Raw genomic sequence first — 23,958 nt, 5'->3', positions numbered from 1 at the left:
CCAAACGCACCGTAACAGGCCTCTCCTTCTTCAATCTCGCTCTGTAGCCCTAAAACCCGAAAAACCCTAACACTGAATCTCCCATGGCGGACCAAGAGCTCGATCCCTCCGCTCCTCCATGTCTCTGCCTGCTCTCAGCTTTTCTTGCCATGGAACCCACCGACTCCTTGGTCAGCTTGGCCAGGTACTCCTCGACTCACTTTAGCACACTCATACACGGTGCATGTTAGCACTGATAGCACACAACCGCGATAATATTCCCCTTCCTTGTCCTCAAGTAAATTGAGATAACCGCTTAGGCCCCAATTGCACGCACCGGCGGTCCGGCAAATTTTAGCGTGACATGGCGCATTTTAGCAAATTGTGGCGCACGCAGCTAAAGTGCATTGGATTCATGTTCTTGTTCTTTTTTTTAATGGCTTGGAGTTGTATGAATGTGTTAGTTTGTTGAATTGTAGGGTATGCGGTGGAGGGTCGGTTACTGAGGGAGTGCAGAGGTTCATTTGGGACCATTGCCTAAGCAGAGGTGTAAGAATTCTCTACTCTCTATTTCAAGCATTTGAATAAGAAAATTTAGTTTGTATATGGGTTGTGGGATTTTTTGGCGTAGTTGTTAGTTTGGGAATGATACTTTTAAGTGTTAAGCTTTGTTTGGTTGGTGAGAAAGTGAGGGAAAAGAAAAGAAAATAATTAGGCAAAAGAATTTTTCCCTTTCTCTTTGGAATTTGTACTTAAGTTTAAGGGCACTGGAGTTTCCTGAAGTCCTCATAATTGGTTTCTTGTTGATTTTTCGTAATTAATATTTAGGTCTGACTAGTTAAGGGGAGATAGTTTTTGAAGTTTGAAGAAAATGGGGTTTTTTTTTAATTTTTTTATCTTATTCTAACCCTTATTTCAAATACTAAGATATGCTTAAGGTCATTTTGGTTTCTGTATATCAGGAAATCAAAGGAATTAAGTAGTTGTGTTAGGATTGGTAGACTGGACGTGTAATTTTTGTAGTCTTCAATAATAGGTCAATATTTATTCAGACTATTAATCTTCTACTTGTCCTACATTTCCTCAGCAACCAAACAAATCCTTTGTTTTGATTGTTCCTCAACTATAAAGCTTTGTTCAGTCGAATGTTCAATGCAGGCTGGAAAATTTCATGTACCTTACTTGAAGAATTTTCTAAAGAAGCTTATAACTGAAGTGGAACTGAACCATGGTGTTGTTTTGGACGAATTATATGAACAGTATGCTTATTACATGACATCATTGAAGGTATAGTTTGTGAATACAGGGATTGCTTAATTAAATTTCCCAATGAGTAGGTTCTAAAAAAAAAATTATTTTAGCACTGTTGCTTGAACTTGACTGACAAATTTGTTTGTCTGATAGGATAATTTGGTGAAAGGAAATGCGAGAGTCTGCAAATGCATTTCATTTCTTTTTCCTGATGGTAATAAATTTTTTGTTATCGTTTGATGTTTGTTGCTTTTGTTTTGCTTCAACTTATCTTTAGTTGATTTTTGGTGCTTCTAGGTTGTTTTGAACTTCCAAGTTGTCCCAACTCAAGGAAATTGGTGGTCCCGCTACAATGTTCACTCAACATGCTTGAAGGAGATACTGGGTAATCTTTGCTATTGATGTCTCTATCTTGAAGGTGATATCTGCAAAACTAAATTATTGAAGAATTATTCAGTATGACCACTTGACTTTAAACAAATATCGAAATGCAAGATTTATGAAAAGCATTTTTTTTTTGTGAGTATAAGAAAAGCATATTCAATCAATCAATCATAGTGAATTTGGACTTGCTCTGTCATTTTTTGAGACAATTTCCTCCTTTTACCATATTGCACCCGTTGGAGTTATAAAGAGATTTTTTGGCAAATCATTAGGACATCACTTATGCTGTGAATTCTTGTTAGTGTTTATTAATTTGCTTGGTAAGAAGGATTATTGGATGTTGAGGAAAATAAAAAGCCAGGTAGCTAAAAGCAAGCCTGCCTAACCTCCTTTTGGTTAACTGAATGAAATTCTTTTTCTTTCTTTTCCTTTTTTTTTTTAATTTTTTTTTTTTTAAGTTAGAGCAAACAAATTTTGTCTCTCTATTAATTCATCATATGAATATTTATTGCTTTTAATGAACATGGATTTAGTTTCTGCTATATTAGTCAAGTGGGTGTAATATGAATTTGGCTGGTCGACAAATCAATCCTTCTTATGCTTTGGGAAGAATTGCTTATGATGCTGGGACAATGTAAATTTGTGCATGGAGGTGCTAGAAAGGGGAATTGTGGTAAAGAAGAATGTGCTATTTGACAAAATTTGAAAGAACACATTTTAACGATTCCCTGAAAGAATTAAGATATGGGTTTGACAGGTTAATCTTTTGAACCTGGTTTCAATCATCCTGCCGGTAGTGGTTTGTCCATGGCCCATGTATTACTTGCTTTTGCTAATTAGGCCAGTTCAGCTTCAGTAAACCATGTCCTAGATCTCATCTTTTATCCTAGATGGACGTAAGTTTGGAGAGGCATTTTTTGATGTTTTTATGGAGCCTTGCTACTTGAAAAATAATATTTTGTAGCCTTTTGCAATGTGATTAGTCTTGCAGTCTTACATATTGAACCTAGCTTCAGTTGCATTACCGTTTTTCAGTTTTTTTGGGCTAGAGAATAAAAGTTGTTTCATTTAGTTGCATTAACATTTCAAACTAACTTAAATTAGTAATGGCTTGGACTATGCAGATGTTCAGTTTGGCCTTCCAGTCTTTTTTTGTCAGAATTCATACTTTCTTTTCCAGAATTATTCTCTAATAAATCATGTTTTGAGGTAAGCTCCATGTTCAAGATTTTGTTTAATCTATTTAAAACTACAAATTATGCTTTTTTAACTTATAAAAAAAATGCTCTTCATTGATACAATCATGAATGATATAACAAGAGATCTTGCTTTAATTGCATCTACTACTAAATCTCTGAGATAAAATTTAAATCGTGATTTAGTAGATACTTTAATTGACTTTCCCACCTTTTCTGTATTATAAACTTGAACTGCATTTTTATAGTCTTTGCTTCTTTTCTTTTTCTTCGCTTGGATGCTGCTAAATTTTGCTTTACATTTTTCTGGACCATATATATTTGCATATTTTGATTGTTCAAGTCTCTCTCTCTCTCTCTCTCTTCTCTCTCTCTGTCTCTTTCTTGTGGTTTACTTGGCTTATCAAAGATTTGAAACCAGGTTGGCTCAGGTGTTGGTTTGGTTGGCATTTGTCTTGCCCACGTGAATGCGTCAAAGGTATGTTTTCAAAATTCAGAACCCATGAATATATGTTGGAAGACTATCTCCTTTTATGACTGTTTGCCGTCTTTGTTAAATGTCTGCTGAAAACTTTTTTATGTTAGAACTTCCTCAAAAGTTAACTTCTTACTTTGCAAAGCATGAGTTATTATTATCTTACTGAAATGCTAAACATAGTTTCCGCCAAGGTTGTTCTCTCTTTCCCTAAGTGGTGGGTGTAATTTTAATTGCTTTTTTTTTTTTTTACATCAAATCACTTATTTAATAAAGACACATTATCTAAACATTCTGCATGTTGATCACCCTCAAACATTTTGTATTTGATATAGGTGACGTTAAGTGATGGTGACCTGTTGACCTTAATGAATCTGAAACTTAATTTGGAGTCCAACAATTTGAGCATTGAAACTGATGGGCCAGAAAGAACTCCCGGAGATCCAAATATGGTGAGTCCTGGTCATGGCGAAAGGAATGGCTTATTATATTGATCATATTCGTCACATGATAAAGGATTATATAGTAGTTGAAGCTGAAACAAATTGTGAATATCAGGTAAAATGCATTCATCTGCCATGGGAATCTGCATCAGAAAATGAGCTCCAAGACTTGAGGCTTGATGTTGTGTAAGTATTCAACTCAATTATCTGAGTGTCCTGTGACTATGCAGACAATCTGTTTTGTGCATATGGTACCAATTTTCAACGTTTTGTCATGTCAAATAGGAGAGAATTTAACTTGATGGTTTAAGTCAACTGTCTAGATATTATGGAACTTTCCAGTTCTTTTTATCAACTGTGTAGATATTGAAATTAATACAATTCCCTGCTTGTTCTACAGTTTGGGTGCAGATATAATATATGATCCAGTATGTCTCCCTCATCTTGTTCGAGTACTTGCCATTATTTTGAACCAGAATAAATCAATGGGTGGTAAAGTCAATGGTATTAATAAATGGAATGCTGATGACAACTGTGATGGATTTGATAGTAAAGTCAATGGAGCTAATCAAGGGAATCCCAATGCTGATTGTGATGGATTTGACAAAACAATTTGTGATCCCACTTCAAACTCTGGCTCAAGAAAAGGCCCTATGGCTTACATTGCTTTTGTTATTCGTAATACCAATACATTTAATCAATTTCTCTCTCTTGTAGGCCAAGCTAGCATTACCATCACAGACCTAACTGAATCACACAAGCCAATCAGTTTGCTCCCTTACATGCAGTCCTATGATAGATCCGAAGTACGACTACTTCTTCTCTCATGCAAATAACTATAATTTATTTTTTGTTCTCTAGTCTCATATGTTGGGCACATCGACATTATCACTAGCTTTTGGCTTGTTCTCCCATTCACGTGAAATTACTTTTGTTGCATTCTGATCTGTTACTTTGTTGGATCTTGAGATTCCAATATCTTAATAGTCACCGGAGATCTTGAATTTTTGTGGTCTGCCCCCTTTCTCTCAGCCACACGTAGTATAAACGCGTGCTCCTTTAGTGGCTTTTGTCCATATTTGAGTGCTCCTCCATGATAAGACACCAACCCTTGATCTTGGTTCATGGGGGTAATGAAATGGGATGGGGATGAGATCTGCCATATATTCAACGAAAATGTTGTCGGGACCAATGTCGTGCGCAAGGTAGGTTTGTGTTAAGGACCGGGATTTCTTGCAATTATCTGACTTAATTGTGCTACAATATCTTGTCAGTATTATTGTTTGTCTGACTGTAATTGTAAGAGACTTTTAATGACTAGTTTTGAATTGTCTGAATACCTACTTGCATACGTGGGTTTGCGATTACAATCAGACAAACTATAGCCCGAGAAAGGATGTATTAAAAGTTGATATTGGAGAAGACTAGTAAAACCCATAAAGGGTAGTGGCCCTGGTGGGGGGAGGATGCTATACTTATCTCAATCGAGTTGTCGGATCCAATCGAGACTTTCTTTCGGCAAAGTGGCTAACAGTTGATTGAAGACGAAATTGGATTAGACGTTTGATATGAACAAAGCAGAAATTGGAATAGAAATATTCTGCTAACATTAATTCTTTTAATTATAAAAAGTTGGTCAAATTTGTAAATTAATCAGAAAACACTATCCCGTGAACTCCAAAGTAACAAAATGACACATGATGGCCAAGGTTGGACCGTGTCAGAAGTAATGGCCAAAAAATGATCGTGAAAAATTACTTATGGTCCTTAAGATTTATGGTTATATTAAACTTGCCCACGTGATATTAGAAATATCTTAAAAGAATAGTGAAATAAGTTATTTGTCCACTATGATTCATTGATTATCGCGGTCTGCCATTTTGATTAAAAATGTTAAATGCATATTTGATGCACGTGACAATTAATTGTCGATTGGCAAATTATAAATAATATAATTGATGATTTGGCATGTTATAAAATTATAATTTTATCTATAAATGAAAAAAATAATAGTAAAAAAAAGATGCTGCCTTTAACGAGGTAAGGAATAATTATATCATTCAAAAAGAAAGTCTGATTGCCCCTTACATAAGGACGAATGGCCTTCCCTAAGAGGAGGAACAGCCAGTGAAGAGCGGCCTCTTCTCAAAGAAAGGTAGTTGACCGCTCCTCAACTGTCAAGAGGCAATCGACCATCTCTCATACAGTAAGGGATGTCGCCCTTTGATAGATGATGGGTGGTCGAGAGCACCCATATTTGAGAGGTAGCCACACTTGCAATGAAAAAATTAAAAAAAAAAAAAAAATTGTTTGTGTAATTTAGGATTAAAAACTATTATTGATGAGAAGTTGAATAATCAATCAAATCATGTCATGTGTTAATCGACAATTAGTTGTGATGTAGATCTATATTAACATATAATAACTATTTTTATTAAATGGTTGATGGGTAATAACTATTTTAGACATATAGCTAATCCCAAAAGGCTTTAACATACTTTTTATACTTAAGAATCCGTTCAATACAATTACAAACTATTAGGGGCTAAATAATTAAGTTTCCTATCTAGGAGCAACGGAGACAATTATTTTTAAAGAAGGTAAAGATTTAGACAAAGTCTCTGTATTATTTATTTCTCAGTTGTTTTTAAGAAGGCAGGAAGTAGTCAACTAGATAATCATTTTATCTTCTTTAATATATATATATTTATTATTATTATTTTTTTAATGCAGTTAGGCCAAATCTAAATTCTCAGATGCTTGAATGTCATCATTGTATTGGCCAACTTGACGAAGCTTAACCGTTATGACCGGACAGGACACCGGGATTCATGCTGGAGCTGGCAAGGCGTCTGGCTTTGACACACAGGTTGTTTAAGTTGCAACCCCAACAATCACAGCATTGCGTCTACTTTCGAAAAACCACGGCACAACAGTGAAGGAACCATATCTGTTGCTCTTTCAAACAGCATTTCATCATCAGCAAATGGAAGAGCAAAAGGAAGCGATGGAGGCGGAGGTGATTCACTCGTGGTCTGCTCCAAGATCCCTCAGTACCAGTCTCATGTATTCTTTTGCGCAGGTTGCCTGGATAGCACTTTTTTATTGTTATTATTATTATTATTATTTTGTGGTGAGCTGTCTGTTTGGTTGCTTGGAAAAGAATAAGGAAAGGAAGTCACTGAATTTCGTGTTCTGTCTGCTTTATGTTGGTTGGGAGGTGGTTTTTCTTTGTTGGGTTTTTTTTTTTTTTGTGAGGGCCTTCACTCACTTGTCGAACTGCGTGTAGGTGAATTTTCTCGACTGCTACATTTTCATTGCAATGAGATGATAAATGATTAATCTTTTGCATTTCCGAAGTTTTTTTTTTTTTTTTTTTTGTTGCTAATTTTTGAAGAATTGGGTTGATATATTAAGTTACTGCTTAGTTAATGTAATTGTTTGATCAAGAATACATGATTTTGATGTTAAATCGTAATACCAACTTTTTTTTGCTTTTTTTATATGTTGGGTTTATCAGCCTTGTGCACTAGACAATCGGGTTTGACATTGTTTTGCAACTTGATTATACTTTATTGGTGTAACATAATAATCCTCACAAACAATTGATACTTAGATGGGTTTTTACTTTTTAGTACAAATTTGCCTTTTGACGTCTTCATTTAGTATTGTTGAAAAAATTCCTGATTAAAGAAATTCAAACAGCTGTTTTCCTCTTCATGAATAAATGTGTGAAAGGATTATTTGGAAGTTGACAGGAATGAAATTGATGTTTCAAGAATTTGAGGTAACTAGTATATATTTATGAGATTTTTTTGATTGTCTATATTGATTTGATTTAGAATATATATTGATTATGCACCACAGCTGAACCTTTGTTTTTCAAAAAATCTATGTTGTGCTTTTGATGTTGCATTCTTTCTTCTTCGTTCCTGATTATGAATTCTTGCTGTAGAATATTAGATATGGCTTGGACTGGTAAGTAATGGTAGTTACTATGAGATTGCTTCATGAGCACATTTTTATCCCAATGTCTTTTGGGTCCTCACATATGGCAATCATTTGTGTATTTTTTTTTAAAAAAATAATTTCCTTCTTACTGAAGAATTAGGACACACTTTCTTCTTTACTCATGTACTTGTTTATCATTTCATTTTGTGCTATCTTTAAGAGGAACGATATTGAAGTGCTTGATGAACCCCTCTATGCAAATTTCGTACGGGTTACAGGCCTTGATAGGCCCTACAGGGAGGAGCTACTCTCCAAAATGGTATGTTGATGGAGCACTTTACATTTTTCTTGAGACACACATTTTTGTGCATTGAACAATGCATCCTTTTGCACTTGTTAGATTTGGCATTGAAGAAAATAGTTTGACTACCATGAGGGATATAAAAAACTAGGATCTCAGAACTGAAAGAAAAAGAAAATGACATTTAAGACTGCTGTTGGTCAGCAAATTACCCTACATCAGCTTACTTTTTTTTTTTTTTTTGTATATGTCATATGACCAACAACAACACTGGCCAAACAAAATTTTAATTTTTATAAGGAGAGTGAGTGCATCGGAATGTGTGATTTTGTTTTCTTAGTGTCATACTAATTGGATTTCTGAACATTAAATTATGCCAAGTATTTCTCAACATTAAATTCATTTAGTTGAAAAGTCAAATACAGGACAAGTTGAGGTCTACAGAGGAGTTTTTCCTGATCTTTCTATCACTATCATTATAACTTTAGGTTGGATAATGTGTATTTGCTTGTATTGGATTATCATGATCTATGGTGGATCTTCCTTTATTTCTTTTATCTGTTGACTGTGTCCTATTATTTTTATCTGATCTGATAACCAACATGTTGCTTCATAATAGCTTAGATTTAGATTTTCTTCAATTTTCTCTATGTTTTTAATGATTGCCATTTACCCTAAATATACATCATCTTCTCTCTTCTCTTGCATGAAATTGAAATTTAAGTTGTTTGATTGGAGTAGGAATCAGATGGAAATAAAGTTGTCAAAGAGGTCATCTTTGGCCCAGGAAGAAAGAAGTATCGATTTGTTAAGGTAACAACAAGCTTTTCCATGATTAATTTAAAATGATTAAGTTATCAAACAATTTCATATGTTGACTAGATTTGGTATGACATTTCTTCCTTTTTTTTTTGTTTTAAAATTACTATTTTGTTGTGCTACTAATTTTCCATGACAATATGCCTTTTTGTTAAGACAAAATTATAATTTTCTAGAGATAATCAATTCGAAGATTTTAGTGTGATTTGGCTGCTTCTTTAAGAATGGGCAAAAGCTATCCTGAAAAGAATAAGAAAAGATCTTATAGTTTGCAAACAAACTATATAAATATATTATGCAGTTGACACACTAACTATTACAAGATAATATATGCAAGACTAACGTGTTTTTAGCCATATTGATGTAGAACAGCAGGCATAGGATGTTTATGGGATAGCAGACCTTTGGGAAATTATTGCAGTTTGAAGTTTTAAAAATTTCAGGGTTTTGGAAACCACTGGCAGAAAATCTGGGCAGATAATGTTTCAAGGTTCAGGGGTAGCAACGGTTAGGGTTATAATGTGGGAAAAAGCTGGGAAAAAAAGTTGGAGAATTAAGGTTTATAATAGGGTAAGAAAAGGAATGAGTTTTGGGTTTGAAATATGCCTAGGAAAGGCTAAAATAGGGGCTGATCTGGATGCAGTGAAAAGTAACCAAGAATACTAATACTTAATTCTTGGATTGTTTGGAAACTATTTGGTGGTGGATGAGGGTTTTAAAAGTTGGGTTTTAGGGAAAGAATTGGCAGGAAATCTGATCTAGTATTGGTTTGAGATTACTGGAAAATTGAAAAGAAAATAGGAAGAAGAAGTAGAAGATAGAACTAAGCATCACATTTTGGTTCCTCAACATCAGAAGGATAGGGTCGCATCACATAATCCTCAAAAGTATTCTTGCTGAAAATTCTCATCAATGTTTCTTCTAAAACCATAACAACCATGTATGTAGGCTATTGGACTGCATGGACTCGACGGACTGAGACTATCAAACCCAAACTATGGAGCTATTAATATTACAAACAATAAGGTCCACTAATTTGAATAACCCCTAATATGACCTAATGGACCCAGCTATGGCCCATAGCCAGAATCCTAAAATTATAAAACTTCCCTGACTAGATAAAACTAAAACCAACTGCTAATTAATACCAAGAAACATAAAAATAAGACTCATGCTTTGCTAAGCAAGTATATACAAGGTGGCAAGTGGCTCCAATATGTGCAATAATGCTTGAGCATTAGAATTAATCTTGGATTTCCCTCAAAGGTTGCTGCCACTGTCCACCTCTATTTCGAGTCAGGTAGTGAAGTCTCAGATCTGAAAATTGCTCATTCAAAGGCATTTAATTTGTTTTTTTTGGCTGCACATCAGATTATTAACTTCATAACAGTATTCCTTCTGTCACAAAATTAGTTTTGGAGATGGATCAAGAAGACTCACCTATTTGGTGATGTCAAATGGCCTGATGTCTTCTAGCTCCCATATTGGTCTTGCCAATGTGTGGTCTCTTTAAGACCCAAGTTAACTTGTGTTTCATTGGTGTTTAGCTTATATGATAAATATAAGGTGTAACACCTTGGTCTCATATTAGGAAGATGAGTTGCCCACATAGAATTGATGGTTCATAGAAAGACACTCATGGGTGTTAAGTTCCACATTACTTACTTATTAGGTAAAACTAGGCTTTATAAGTGATTTTAGGGAAGCTCCAAATTGACTAATCATTTTGGGATAATAGCACAAATGTGACTAGCGTTTTTCCCTGAGTCGTTACATAAGGATGCCTTATAAAAGTTAACAAAGATCTATCAACATATTGTGGCTGTGAAATGTGATATAAAAGTATTCTCATTGTAAACACTTCTGTCAATTTCCAATGATTAAGAAGAAGAAAAATGATGATTTTACTCAATTGGCTGGAAAATGGATCTATAGACAGACCACTTCTTTTTTATAATAGTAAATAGATTGAAGGAGAAGGTTGTTAATTTGATGATGGTAATTATTATTTTATTATAATAAAAAATGTAGTTTTTTTTTTAAAAAAATAATCTAATGATAGTAATTCATTTATGTATCTATTAGATCATATTATGGTGCATCCCAAATAGATTTGAAATCCTTTTTTTTTAAAAAAAAAAAAAAAATTATGACGAGGAACCCCTCCAAAGTAGCGCCATTTCGTGGACTACCCTTGTTCGATAAACCTCGGATCTGTGCAAAGTGTCCTTTCACACGGATCGGGTAATATTGGGCCAAAAGAATTGTTCACAAGGGGATTCGAACCTTAGAGTTGATGGGAATGCTACCAAGACCGAGACCCTTACCATTACATCATCCTTTTGTTGCATCTTGAGGTGTAGAACTGATTGTCTGAACATTAATATTCTAACACCATATATTTCTAATAAATAAAACCAACCTTGTTACATCACCATTATAGTTTTCAAGTTTCTAATATATGTTGTAACGATTATTATGCGTTGACTTTTGATAGAGAAAGGTCTGAGTCAGTTCTGGTTAATTTTAGTTCATACAACCTTTAGATATTTCGTTAGTTTCCAGTTAAACTAAAACATTTCCAAAATTTATCATGCTTTGACAACTAAAATAGTTCAATTTCGAATTTATGATTTTCATAACATTATTAATACTTTCACTGATTACAGCATATTGCAAAACAACGGTTATGTGGTTTGCCAAATGACTTGATGAAGAGAGGAAAGCACTTTATATTGATAAGAAATCCTCTTGATATTTTGGTAAGATACTTGTGTAATTTAGTTACTGGCCATTTTCCTCATAATCTGCAAATTATATTAGCCAATAATTCCTTTTGTTATATAACTCAAGCTAAACTACAAAATTGTCCCTCTAAGTTTCAGACCATGGTTAATGTAATCCTTCGGTCAGTATCCACTAAAAAAGCTGCCATTAGTTCCCAAAATGGTGCATCTGGGTGCCAAATTATATATATGTATTTTCAAATGATTTTTTTTCCGGGCTGAAAATGGGAAGGGGTCATGTGCACAGTGAAAAACAACAGCACATTTGATGGACCCCATCTGAGGCACAACAAAAAGACATCGCACAAAACTGTCCCCCCGTTTGCTGCACAGTGGAGAGAGATTGGAGTTTCTGTACTCACTCTCCAAAGATCTTTTCTAAAACTTTTTTGTGACTTTCTCATGGAAATGTTTAGTTTCTTTGATTTTGTTTGGGCATCCTCAGAGCAGGCAATTCTGGTGACTCGTGGGGCTAGGTTCATTAGCTCTGATATGTTAGAGTTGAAAAAGATGTTCCAATCCCTTTACACATGGATAGTAGCATACAATAGTTTGTCCATTTCTACTTTCTCTGTGTATTTTGAGTTTTGTTCTTCTTTTTCTCTGCACTTGGGGTTCTCTTATATACTTTCTGTGTACTTGAGTTGCGTCCTACTGTACTTTTAATGAATTTGAATTACTTATAAAAAATAAAAATAAAATTTGATACTTCAGCACAGGATTCATGATTCTTGAATAAAACGCTCTTTGGTCCTCAAAAGAATTGAAAGAAAACCCCTCTTTGTGCCACATCATTTTCCTGTGCATCATATGGTAGTTTGCTGTGGATAAATGGGGGCCATCAGATGTGATGTAATTCTTATAGTGCATGTGACCTCCTTCCCTATTTTCAATCAGAAAGAACAAAATTCATTTGAAAGTAGAAAAAAGTTTAGTTCTGTACTAAAACAGCACCATTTTGATTTTTTTTTTTTCCTGGGCGGACCATTTTGATCGGTTAACAGCAGCTTCCCTAAGCTGACTGAAGGACAACTTTGACAACAATCTGAAAAGTTAGGCACTAAATTGACCAAATTGAAAAGTTGGGGACCAAATACACTTGCAAACTTGGATGGACCAATTTGAGTTTAGCCTATAATTTATGGTCTTAATTGAGGGGATTGATTTTTGTATGAAATTGTTATCCTGCACATTGTCAATGAGCTTGATCTTTGAGCTTTTATCAAGTATTGCTTAAATTGTTTTTCAATTATAGATTTTGCAGATTTTATTAGTGTTAGTTTATTCCTCCTGCCACTGACTTATATTTGCTGCATGTTCTATCTGTTTTGTTTCAGCCATCCTTTGACAAGGTTGTGCCTCCGTCCTTTTTTGAGTTAGGTTTGGCAGAACTAGTCTCCATATACAATGATCTCCGTGAGTTGGGAAGGGCCCCACCTGTTATTGATTCAGCAGATCTTCAGCGAGATCCGGAGGTGTTATATCTATCTAATTATGCAAGATTTATCATGAAGTCATTTCTCTGCATCAAGTTTGAACATAATTTCATATTGCTCACGATTTTCCCTTTTCTGGAATTTCGTGAGTGCTGTTCTAAGTTATTATTATAATGGTGCAATAGCAAAATGTATGCATATGCATATTTAATGTAGTTCATGCTCAAACAAGAAAATCCATTTTGATCCTAAAGCTTTTGGTAAAATATAATTTGCTCCAAGTGATACAACAACAATTCTATCTTGCATATTGTCCATATGCAATGGAATTGAAGTCCTTTCACAATTACTGTTCTTTCAAGTAAAACCTTGACTCTGTAATGTCCTAAAGGAATCTTCTAAGTAACAAGTAGTTGCATTACTCATTGGTCATCCTTGGATCAATAATAAATTGATTCACTTTTCTCAGCTATCAAAAACTAAATGTGACATACCCGGAGATATTATGTTTATCAATTTTGACTTCATGATTGTATGAGCTGCTAATGCATTAGTGGATGTAAAAGACAAGAGCATGATATTTTTGGTACTTGCATGGTGTTCTCTTACCCTTAACGGTAGAGGTCTCTACTGAAAGAATTTGTAATTTTTATTAGTATTTAGTTGTCATGTTTTGCAATATGTGAGCCTCTTGTATCTGATATATGAAAAAGGAGCAATGGCTCCATGTGCATGGACAGTCTTGATTAGATCTGAGAGTTGAAAGTCAACATTGATTTCTTGCTAAAGCATGACCTGGTGTCTTCTAATGAGGTTTGACTAATCAGCTTGGTTTGGCCTTTTTTCATGTGATGCTGGAAAAATAAGTTTATTTATGACTTGTCCATTCCCTCTCTCTCTCTCTCTCTCTCTCTCTCTCCACACACACACAAAGCATTTCGGATTCAGAGTTTTGCCATTATCCAGTACTTAATGTTTATGTATTTGTAGAGACCTTAGTCAATGTTTTATATATTATACTCTTATACATTTGTATATTGATCTCATGGACTTGCAGGCTACTTTACGTGGTCTTTGTGACGAATTGGATATTCCATTTCAAGATGCAATGCTCAAGTAAGCAAAATATATACCCCTTTGAGAGTTAAATTGTTTCATCTAGTCTATTTTATTGGTTCTTTTTTATTAAAGTGAGATGCACTTGATGTGAAAGGTAATTAGTGGACTTTTTTTAAGAAGATATGACCTCAGATGCTATAAATTCTTTTTAAGTTTCTTGCGTAATTATGGTAAATGCTACAAAAATGTAAAATTAAACTCACTAAAGCCCTTTCTTGCTAAATACTGGAAATGCTATAAAAATGTAAATTCTGCTCACTAAAGCCCTATCTTTACTGTTTGTGGTTTGTTATGCAAATCCCCTTTTTTTGCCTTTCAACTATACTCTTGGACATTCTTCAATTTAATCCCAAGTCCCTATCTTATGCAGTTCTCTTTTTGGCCTCTCTCTTGATAATATTCCTCAAGGATTATCTCTTTCCATTGTTAATATTTACATTTAAGTTTTTATTTTACCTTGATGTTCTGTTGAAATCCACCCATCAGTCCCTCACAAGCGTTGTTGAATGCATCTAGCTAGTAATGCTTACAGTGCAGGCACATTGATATTATTTATCCTTTCTTTTCCCACTCATGCATGACAAGTTTACAATCCAACCATTTTCAGATGGGAAGCTGGTCCAAAACCAGTAGATGGCCTTTGGGCTCCATGGTGGTATAAGAGTGTACATAAATCAACAGGTTTTGAGCAACCAAGAAAGTATCCTTTGGTATGTAGTGTGGCCTATATTTTTGCTAATACATAATACAAATTAATTCGAGTTTATGTGGATTTGTGTCATAGATTGTGATAGATAAATGCAACTAAAGCATTGTATATTAGTATTCAGGTTGATAGACATTTTATTTAACATATATGAGCTTATTCTCTAACTATAAATATTTTTCAGCCATTTCCTTTTCCTCTGTATGACTTGCTGGAGCAAAGTCTACCTTTGTACAACATGCTTAGGCGCCATGTGAAGCAGACATCATGCCTTCTAAAGTCCCCTTTACCTCCTCCTGATCTTCCAGTTCCTGCAAATGAGAAGCTGCTTGCATGGGTTGGTGATGAGATTTTACCTCGTGACAGTGCAAAGGTACTTGTTTACAGGGGGACATGTTAAGATTTGCTACTCAGTATATTTGACTTTTAGTTATGTGTTTACGCGCACGGTTTTCTAGGTTTCTTATTCTTACCCTGTGACCTGTATAAGGTTTCTGTGTTTGACTCGGTTGTCCAAGGCGGAGATTCTGTTTGGGAGGGACTTCGAGTTTACAGTGGGAAAATATTTAAGCTTGAGGAGCATTTAGACAGGTCAGTGAAGAGAAGTTTTTAACAATGATGCATAGTATAATATGGTTCAGATTGTTGTAGTTTATATGTTAATAATGCTTTTTGTTTGGCCAATTTGGCAAATAAACTGAAGCTCAAAAATCCTGTTGCAGGATATTAATTTGAGAAGTCTGAATCAATTATGGACAAAGTAATTAGTATCTCAATGTCTAGTAAAATATATTAATGATGCCTTTGTTTTAGCCAATTTGACAAATAAGTTGAAGTTTGTAAATCCTGTAAGCAGGATAACAGTTTGAATCCATACTATTTTATTAGTGTCTCGATTATTGCTTGTCTTAATTATCTGACATTTATGTTCCTGTTGCAAAAAGATTTGGGAGCATGAACAGCCTGTGGAATTGATAAGAATCATGCATCTTGGCAAACATTCTATTTTTTTTCCTTCTTCCCCAGTATTCTTCTTGGACATACTCGACACATTTTTTACTCTACTTGTTGCATTCATTGGGGAACACCTTCCCTTTACTCATGTAATGATGTAATGGAGTTATGAGTTCTATAAATTCCTTTCCAAAAGCTGTAATCAATATTCCTTATTATTATCATCACCATCCTTTTCTTAGAGCTCTTAAGAAATTATGCATACACATGGAACATTTAATTTCTTCTTTCTGTGGTTGTCTTATGAATAGGGGATAGAGGCAAAATTTTCCATCATGAAAACATCTTGGGTTCTTTTCACCAGCAATGTCTTGTGAAATATTTGATGTGTTTTTCTTTTAATTAGGATCTTTGACTCAGCAAAAGCTTTGGCTTTCAAAAATGTTCCAACTCGTGAAGAGGTGAGAATCTGAAGATGATTATTATTCTGTCATGTCTACTAATCTATTTAATCCCTTAACTGCATTCTTCTGTTTTGTATGGTTAATCGTACTGGGTCTTGGGCAAAAGAAATTTTACTCTCTTGACTTTTGCATGTAGCTACTACAAGGTTGCTTGGCTCATTCTGCTAACTGTTGCATCAATGCAGATCAAAGAAGCCATCTTCTCAACTCTCATTAGGAATGGAATGTTTGATAACGCACACATCCGACTGTCTCTAACTCGTGGCAAGAAGGTCTATACTCTCTCTCTCTCTTTGTGTGTGTGTGTGTGTGTGTGTACTGAAAGTTATTCAATATCCGTATTCATTTTTATCATGGAGTTATCTATTCGATCATAATTCACAATGGCTCTAGCCAACATTTAAAGGTTAAGGCTGGAAGACAGCCATAGAAGAGGGAATGTATGCCGTAAATCCTCAAAAAGCATTTACCATGTAGTTGTTTCTTTTCTTTGTTAAACAACTAATGTTTATCTGGTTTTAAACCTTCACATGGATGACAAGTCTTTGAGGGTCCATTCAATATGCTGCTTTGGAGATTTGTCACTATCAAATCAATAAGCTATTTGTTGAATGCTTTTCTGTTGCTAGTGATCATCTGATCATACGTGGTGATAGGTTTTTAAAAACTTTTGAGTCATGAACTTTAAGTTGCTTCTTTATTTATTTTTTAATATGGCTTATAAGTACATACTTTCCATGGGGACATTGCCATAATTTCTTCACTTCATGGTTCTATAACCACAACATAGTTTGCAAAAAATGAGTTTCAATATTTTTTTTTTACTTATTTGCAATATTCTTGCCTTCTTCAGGTTACTTCTGGCATGAGTCCAGCATTCAATCTTTATGGATGCACCTTAATTGGTAAGAATGAATTTCTAGTCCACTGTAATTATAGCAAAGATACTGCTATATCAATCTTTGTTGTCCAGTAGAAATTTGCATGTTTGGTCCATATCTATAAAACCATATATGGAGCATTTTGAAGTGCATGAGGTTGCTTTTTGAGAAACCAAAACCTGTTTAAGAGTTTTCCATGGCTAAATAGGTTCTCCAGGAGACCAGCGAAGCCAACCACCCAAATGGTTATTGGGGTAGGCAACAGCCTTGAATTTAGAGAACATGCTTCATAAAACATGGAGTACAGAGGATATCTTCTATGATTCTGGCTGAATTTTGATTAAAATATTTGTTCCGTTTGACATAAAAGTTTTTTATGGAATGTATATGGTTCTGTATGGTTGGTATGATTTTGAACTTCTAGTGTACTGTTTTCCCAACAATGTCGGGACAACACTGTAGTTCTGACGTGTTTGTTTCACCCTTATTCCCTAACCTATCTTCTTCTTCTTTTTTTCTTGTGCCAGTGTATAAACTTTAAGCAGGATTCCTGAATCACCCCTGCTCAATAGCCTTCGAAACATAGTAAATTCTTAAACAAAATGAAACCATTAAAAAGTTGAAAATTGGCTTCACTTATTTTTTTCTGTACTTGGAAGTGATAGCCTTCTCTGCTTTAACTGCTGTTTTGAGCACAATTTTGTGCATGGGCTATACAAATTTTTCTTAATCAAGTTTTGGAAACCTTTTTTTTATAATGAAATTCATTATAATATTGGAATTGTGTAGTATCTCTACTAGAATGTGTTAGTATGTTTTGTTGAATTCATCTGTATATCATACTCAACTTGCTAATAGAGTTGGTGTTGGGTTTTGGCCCTGTTCTGATTTGCAAGCATGGCACTGTCATACATCACAGTTTTCACTAGACAACATTTTTTCCCCATTTTATTTGTGAATTATGTTACAATAATCATTTTATAACAATATAAGTTGCTGCTATAATGCATGGGCTTTCCAAGGATATACTTATTGGTTCTTTTGAAAAATGCAGTGCTACCTGAATGGAAGCCCCCTGTCTATGATAACACGCATGGTATAACTCTGGTGACTGCTACCACACGTCGTAATTCACCAAATGTAAGATTCTTTTTGTTCTTTGTTTTCTCCCTCGCCCTATGGATATTAGGTGGAGAGGGTGAAAAACCTCTTTCCTGTGTCTTACCAAGATGGTTCCTCTTGAAACTCTTTTGTGTTAGTTCAGTTCTTGAGAGTTCACCATATTGATATTTGACTTTCTTAAAGATATTCCTCTTTTTGGAACCATTACTGTGAGAGCTTTACAGCCTTACTGTGGACATGTATAAAAGAAGACAATAACTAATAACTTATGAGTAAATGGCTGAATGTTTGAACCGGATTTATTTTGGAATTAGTTTCAACACTTGACTTGGGTTGAATGGGCACTCTTTGGGTCGGCGGGGAATGAAGCATGATTGTCAATGCTGCGTTCTAATTGGCATGAGGGGAACAAAATATACCTCAGAAATGTTGAGCTTGGTTGGAACTCGCTTAAATCTGTGCTTCTAAGATCATGTATGATTAGTTGCATGCTCTAGGCAGCATCCATTGTCATTCTGTTTTTGATTGTATTGCTCTTTTGAACTTTATATTGTAACCTCTGTGGATATACTAGTATGTGGTGGTCTGCCTTTGAATTGTTAAGACAGTGATCCTAGTAAAAAATAAATGATAGAGCTTGTAAAAAAGGTATAGATTTGGTCAGAGAACAGGTTCCACCAAAAGCCTCTCAATATTTGGATCCAAAGTTTTGTCCTCATGTACACCTGAGGAAACTGTAACCTTTTGTTCACTTAAATGTTCACATTGAACTGTGGATTTGTGTTTGTCAACTTAGCACTCTTCTGTTATTATTCATCATTCTCAGTGGTTGTTCCTGAAGGTGGGAAGTAAACAAACATAATTGAAAACTACCGAAGGTCTTATTTGTTTGATGTAGTTTTGTATTCATATGACTCACACTGTATTTTTGCTATATCCTCAACAGAATCTGGATTCAAAGATTCACCACAATAACCTCCTTAACAACATACTTGCAAAGGTATTCTCCTTTTCTCAACATTAAAAAATGTTATGAAATGTTATGCATAGACGATGATGATCTTCAATAGTTGTAATAAATGGTGATCATTGCATAACACACATGCAGGTGAGGGAAAAAATCAATTTAATGTGTATGACACATGGACTTATGGTTTGCACTTCTAATTTAATCAATGCTTTTACTGGTATTTAGCTGTAGTTTTATGAATTTCCCTGTCAAAAAACCTGCACTCAGCTTTTAATTATCCACCTCCACCCCCCCCAAAAAAATGAAAAAATCCCATGCAAATACGCACGCAGAGACACAAGAAAGAAAGAAGATGATTATGGTGTACATATATAGAGGATAATTTGGTCATCAACTTTCCTAAGAAACTGTCACCTTCATAGATGCCTCTCTCTTGAATTTTGGTTTATGGTGATTTGAGTCATATGGTATGGTGCAGATCGAAGGTAATAATGCAAAGGCTGAGGATGCCATCATGCTTGACAAGGATGGTTATGTATCAGAAACAAATGCTACAAACATTGTAAGCCTATGCATTTTTAACAGCTTCTGAGTTAGACAATGTATATACATGGGGGTCTTATGTTCCAGTGAACCATATAGATGAGCTATTATAAGTGCAAGGAGGTGGTGCCCACCAAACGCCTTGATCTGGACTCTTTTTGTAACACGTTTTTCTAAAACGTCCACAGTGTGGATTGCTATGAACTATTATGCTTTGCATTTTTTTAATGGACGCATAAGGTAGGTCCCACCTCCCTATCTTATATACAACATACGATCACTATCTGTCATTTAATTATTTGCTGGCAGCCTTTGTGGGCAGCATTTCCTCTCAAATCTCATCATTGAAGGAACTCAGTGTCTTATAATGCATGTATCTTGAAAGTTCACTTCCAAACTGAAAAAGGTTTATCTGTTTAATCATGCAGTTTTTAGTGAAGAAGGGCCGTGTTCTGACACCTCATGCTGATTATTGCCTTCCTGGCATAACTCGAGCAACTGTAAGTTGTGTATATTTCCTTCCTATCTAACAATTTTTATTGTGCTCCTTGAAAGTTTGAACTTTCATAATATCTCAAATAGGAAACAAATAGTTGCACCAGGTAAACTAATGTATGAAACCTTTAATTTGGGCAACTGTGAATCTAGTTAAGCTAATTTCAAGTTTGTACAAAAGGAAGTAGTTTAATTATGGGGTGACTGGTGATTGCAACCCATTACAATATTGACGTGGATGGAGGAAATAAAATGATGTGGATATACTTCACCATAGGTTCAACATGGACTAGGGTATTGTCATACAACAAGCAGTACAAAAGTTTTTAATGCTATTGGATTCCAAATTCAACAATTTAATTGTATTCTATTCAACATATTATACTTCTTCTATGGTAAGGAACTTTGTAAGCATATGTTTGACAATAAAAGATAAGCTTTTTTGTGATGTTACTTTATAGAATGGCATGAACCGGTTTCTAAACCCATTCCAGTTTGAACTGTACCCCTTTCTTATCCTTGCTTGCATATCTAGGTGTTAACTCATTCCTTTTATCTCTTTTTCCAAATAGATGAGATACTAATCTTTTAACGTCAGTTCTACATACGTGTTTAATTGATGAGGCATATCTTATATTTTGGCATTGATATGACCTATTTGCTCTTTTTTTGGGTTTGCAGGTCATGGACCTTGTGGTAAAGGAAAAGTTGGTCTTAGAGGAGCGAAGAATCAGTCTATCCGAATTCCACACTGCAGATGAGGTTTCATTTTTATTATTTATTTAAATTTTTTATTTTTTTGGGATTTCTGCTGTGTAAGTACCCTATGAAGTTTAGACTAGGAACTTTAGTAACTTACAAAGAATTGAGGGAAGTACATGTACATTATTAACAAAGTTACTTAGTTTCTTACAAAGCAATAATGCACACAAGTAGATCTTTATGCAGTCTCCGGTATCAACTGCTATTGATTCAAAGCCATTAGTATCCTGTTCATAATCTGCTCTTTCTAGTTCAGATCTGCACCTTTACCTTTATAGTTAATGCCAGATTGATACCCTGCAGGTATGGACAACGGGGACAATGGGAGAACTCACCCCGGTAATTTTTTTTTCCTGAAATACTGAAATGTTCTTGAATAAGAACTGCTTGTAGGTCAATCACATATTAAGTGATGGTATTTGGGTTTTATTTTGAACCTTTTCTTAAGTGATGGGATTGGGATGAGGTCATTTCGAACCCAACCTTTTTCCATCCATAGTTTATCTCAAGGTTATTTTACCCTATGCTGGCTTTGGTGTATTACGTTGTTCAGGTTTGCTGTCTATGATGCTCTAGAGGTTCAGATTGTTCTTTGTTTGATAAATAAATTATATTAGGGATGTGATCAAGCTGAGTTGAGTTGAGTATTGGCTGTTCGAATTCAACTCGAAAAAAATATACATAAGATCAAGCTTTAGGAACATGTTCGAACTCGGCTCGACGGAAATCAATCAAGTTCAAGCTTGACCCAATCAGATTCCTTTTTTTTTTTTTTTATTGGGCAAATTAACATTGATTATACACCATAAAATTGCTAAGCTGAACACTATAAAAATTAAATAAATTACTATATATATTATTTTGTAACACACACGCATAGTATTATTAATATTATTAATATGTACACGCTAACATATTTTAGTTGTGTATATCATTATATGGATATGTTAATGTAGTAGTATTATGTTATTATATGCATATTAGTATACATACATATACATATGTATATGAATATGTTCATATGTTATTATACTAGTGTATATGTATACACTAACATATTTTAATTATGTATTATGTTAGCATATATTTATATGTGTGTGTGTGTGTGTGTAGTATTACTCATGAGCTTAAACTGAGCCGAGCCGAGTTTATCCAAGTCCGACTCGTACAATATTTAAGCAATAACTATTGTTTGAGCTCAACTTGTTTATTAAATGAACCAAACTCAAGTCGAGCTGTTCATGAACTGTTCGGTTCATTTACAGCCCTAATTCCATTCTTAAAACAAATTGCACCAGTGCTACTCACATAGCTTCAGTTTATATTTACTCTCATTGTTGAACCTTGAAAATTTATATATTGAAAAGAAAATCATAGTAAAACTATATGTTTGAGTTTTCCAAGATAGACTTGCCACTTCATGGGCTTAGTTGTCTGGGGCCAGCAAAGTCTATTTATAGAACTTGCCTGTGAGTTCCAAAGCCAAGTGGTTATTATCCAGAGGAATAGGCTTGATCACAATTGACTGATATTTATTGGACTTGGCCCTTTATAGAACTTTACTCACCTGTTATGATACTGCAGAACCTAAAGAAAACTTGATAAACAAGATTGTGAGAGAACTGGAAATTTAACTTGCCTAGCTGTCTTCACAGTGCCAGTTTTCTCTCAATAATATAATGCTGTCCTCTTCATGATAAGTAATGCATATATGAAATTTCCTTTTCCAGGCGGTGAAGATTGATGGGCGCATCATTGGCAACGGACAAGTTGGGCCTGTGACTCTCAGGCTGCAAAATGTTTACAAAAAAATGACAGAAGAGTCGGGAGTGCCCATTCCGACCTATGTTAAGAGTTGATACTATGTTGCCAGAAGGTGCAACTTCTCTTTCACTATTCATCCACTTGATTTATTATCTTGTTGTGGTTGTGTTTTTGTTATTGTATATAATGCAAGTAAAAACCCCTTTACTCTAGCAAATAGAACTTTTGTTATGGTATATTTACAGAGTAGGGATCCGAGTAAAATATGAACACACACACACATGCATTGAGGAAATATTAGAAGCTGGAATAAATAACATTCATCAGCTGGTCTGAAATTTATACTTCCGGTTTTCAGTTAAATTCGATAATGTTTGTTATACTAATGACTGCAAATTCCATAATTCCCAGTGTCTTTGTATTCATGGCCTGAAGTTAAAGGAACCTGGAAGTTGCTACCAGAGATGTGAACAAAGATTTAAGAATGCCAATCCATTCAAATTCTGAAAGTCAGGTGCTATGTGAATAATCTTTCAACTAAATAATTGGGGATACTAGATGCCCTTGATGAATAAAGTTTTTGCTGTGTCATTGTCTATATGTGATGTTTGTTGTACAACTTGTACTGTCTATTATTGAATGCATAACAATTGAAGGGAGCAACAATGGTTAACTACATATTTAGTCACTGTAATTTGGGCTAACCATGGGAATTTAAAATAGGTTGATTAAATTACAAAACAACCTCTGTCTAATTCAAAGGAATTGAGTCCAAAAGGCATACCTTAACTAGAAATTTTAAACAACAGTAACAATAGACTCAAACAGGGACATGTTTTGATAGAAAATAGGAATTACATTTGCAGCACTTATCCTTAAATGTGCAAGTGAAATTCGTTTTTCCAAAAAATTTCTATTCTAATAGGGAGATATTGATGAAGTCTCAACATAACCCAACTCATTTAATTAAATGAGTCAAATCCTTTATTTCTAACCTGCTAATTTTATGTTGGATTCGTGTTTGACTTGCGAGTTGTGTCAAAAATTGTTAGCCCTAGATTGAAGCATCAATGTAAACTATTCACATATGGCTTTTTCAAGAGATGTAAGCATGTGATATATGGCCAGGGAACTTAATATTGTGTGTTTAAGGGGTA

At 34.6% G+C, this 23,958-nt stretch overlaps 1 protein-coding gene across 1 annotated transcript; it reads left to right on the top strand.

The window, feature by feature from the left end:
- On the top strand, positions 1-23,477 carry LOC132168955 (branched-chain-amino-acid aminotransferase-like protein 1). Its single transcript, XM_059580052.1, has 30 exons — positions 1-184; positions 459-528; positions 1,138-1,266; positions 1,384-1,444; positions 1,528-1,615; positions 2,739-2,823; positions 3,232-3,288; positions 3,621-3,737; positions 3,844-3,914; positions 4,129-4,562; positions 6,608-6,810; positions 7,900-7,998; positions 8,722-8,793; positions 11,469-11,561; positions 12,923-13,060; positions 14,079-14,137; positions 14,748-14,850; positions 15,031-15,219; positions 15,337-15,437; positions 16,207-16,261; positions 16,450-16,536; positions 17,118-17,169; positions 18,200-18,285; positions 19,214-19,267; positions 19,716-19,799; positions 20,209-20,280; positions 20,957-21,037; positions 21,341-21,376; positions 22,768-22,913; positions 23,213-23,477. Exons 1-29 carry the CDS (start codon positions 84-86, stop codon positions 22,894-22,896), a joined length of 3,006 nt encoding a protein of 1,001 aa, XP_059436035.1. The 5' UTR covers positions 1-83; the 3' UTR covers positions 22,897-22,913; positions 23,213-23,477.
- The last annotated feature ends 481 nt before the right edge of the window (positions 23,478-23,958 follow it).

This window comes from Corylus avellana, chromosome ca2, assembly GCF_901000735.1.
Source record: "Corylus avellana chromosome ca2, CavTom2PMs-1.0".
NCBI classification, from domain to species: Eukaryota; Viridiplantae; Streptophyta; class Magnoliopsida; order Fagales; family Betulaceae; genus Corylus; species Corylus avellana.
This window is presented reverse-complemented; position numbering and strand designations above follow the sequence as displayed.